This window comes from Aplysia californica, unplaced genomic scaffold, assembly GCF_000002075.1.
Source record: "Aplysia californica isolate F4 #8 unplaced genomic scaffold, AplCal3.0 scaffold00394, whole genome shotgun sequence".
NCBI lineage: Eukaryota > Metazoa > Mollusca > Gastropoda > Aplysiida > Aplysiidae > Aplysia > Aplysia californica.
In genome coordinates this window covers 472,238-474,323 of record NW_004797664.1, presented here as the reverse complement: position 1 = coordinate 474,323, position 2,086 = coordinate 472,238, and the positions used below count along the sequence as shown (strand labels likewise).

The following is a 2,086-nucleotide window of genomic DNA, read 5'->3' as shown; positions in this document are numbered from 1 at the left end:
CCCCCCCCCCCTCTCTCTCTCTCTCTCTCTCTCTCTCTCTCTCTCTCTCTCTCTCTTTCTCTCTCTCTCTCTCTCTCTCTCTCTCTCTCTCTCTCTCTCTCCCTCACTCTCTCTCTCTCTCTCTCTCTCTCTCTCTCTCTCTCTCTCTCTCTCTCTCTCTCTCTCTCTCTTCCCTTTGTAAGTCCTTTCTGTTGTGTTGACTTGCGTTTCACAGAAATTAAAATTTCCCCCCACCCCCCCCCTCCAAAAAAATCCCCACTCCTCCGGCCAATCTCGTCCTCAGCTGGACCTGGGCAACTGGAGTCGAACCCTGGGCTCTGTCATCATCATGCTGGCCACGCTGATGGTTATCTACTCTGTCTTTGGCATCATCGCCTCACTCAGCAAAAAGATGATTCTTGTCATTATCGTAAGTGATCGTAATGGGTGGTTGGAAGGTGCTCTGGTGTGGTTGGCTCCTTCTTTCCTTACAAACGTCTACCGTCCTTATCTCTCCTCCTTCTTTTTTGTGTATGTTACTCTCTTGTAACACATATATTCTTCTGAACTTAAATGACCTTATTGTGTTGCAAGTGCCGTAAAATTCTCATGAAAAAAGTATGTGAGTGTTTTGTCCGTCCTGTGATTAGTTCACAAACTGTGTGTATTCCCTCTGACACATAGTGTATGTTTTAATTGCAAAGTACCCCCCTCCCCTTTTTTCGAAACCAAAAAACAAACAAACAAACCCAAATCAACACAAAAATTTACGACATTTTGGAGGCAGATTGTTTTGACCTTTCCTCTCAAAGCCGACAGACAGACAGACAGACAGACAGAAAGACAGAGAGACAGACAGACAGACAGACAGACAGACAGACAGACAGACAGACAGACAGACAGGTAGACAGATAGATAGATAGATAGATAGATAGATAGATAGATAGATAGATAGATAGATAGATACAACATACTTTTTGAAAAGCTGTATAACATCATTATGTACCAAAGCATGTTAGTGCGTTCTGTAGATTTTGCCGATGACATTGACCTTTAAAACACTGTAGTGCGTGAAATGCAATTAAAAACCAACAAATTTACAAAATCTGCAGAAAAGGTCGGTCCTGTAAAAAAAAGTTAAACAGAAGTGTTGTGATTATCACCAGAAACTTCTCCCGTCACGCTTTATGGAAAACCTCTTGCAATTTTTTTAGAAAACTAAGTACATAGGCAACATTATCTCCAAAACTGCAGACTACACTGGCGATACCCGCTAGAGACACAAAAATATGTTGGTTGTTTTTGTTGAATTTAAAACCAGCCGATATTCAAAAATTTTAATCTCATAGAAGACTAAATTGAAGATTTAGGATAGCAGTGTTTTTGTCTGCACTGATGTAAGGTTCAGAGATATAGAAAACAACCAGAACATTTTAACAAAAAAAATCAAAGGTTTTGAAATTATGTGTTTTTAAAGAATCTGATTATAGAATGAATTTAGTATAAAATATTGAAACGTTGGAAGGAGCTTGAATAGGAGATATCAACACGACCTTTTGGAAGAAAAGGAAGAAGAAAGTGGAGGTTACAGAAACACAAACAAGGACGAGACAGTAACTAAAGGCTTAGGTGTTCCAAGAATAGAGTGGATGGTTGGCGGGTGCTCTGGTGTGGTTTGCTTCTTCTTTCCTATCAAACATCTACCGCCCTTATCTCCCCTTCTTCTTTTTTTAGGTTTTGTTTCTCTCTTGTAACACGTCTAATCTCCTGGCGCTCATATGACCTTATGCAGTTGCGAGCGCCGTAAAACCTCTACTAACTACTACTTCAAGAATAGAGGAGGTGGCCACGGATGGCAACCGTGTGAGAGGGGGAGAGAGAGAGAGAGAGAGAGAGAGAGAGAGAGAGAGAGAGAGAGAGAGAGAGAGAGAGAGAGACTGCTCTCTGCCTCATTATAATGTAGCCTACTTGACGATACAGGCAGAGAGCAAGAACCTATGTATGTGCGTATGTGTGCTTATGCGTGTATGTATATATTATGTGTGTATATATATATATATATATATATATATATATATATATATATATATATATATATATAAATATT

General features: G+C 40.0%; 1 protein-coding gene across 1 annotated transcript in view; it reads left to right on the top strand.

Moving 5' to 3' along the window:
- The window catches only part of LOC101857966 (tetraspanin-18), a gene marked incomplete in the record, with an annotated part of 27,593 nt that overhangs the window by 13,837 nt on the left and 11,670 nt on the right, over nucleotides 1-2,086 (top strand). The window contains 1 exon segment of the mRNA XM_013085661.1: nucleotides 284-409. Coding sequence (XP_012941115.1) covers nucleotides 284-409 — 126 coding nt within the window.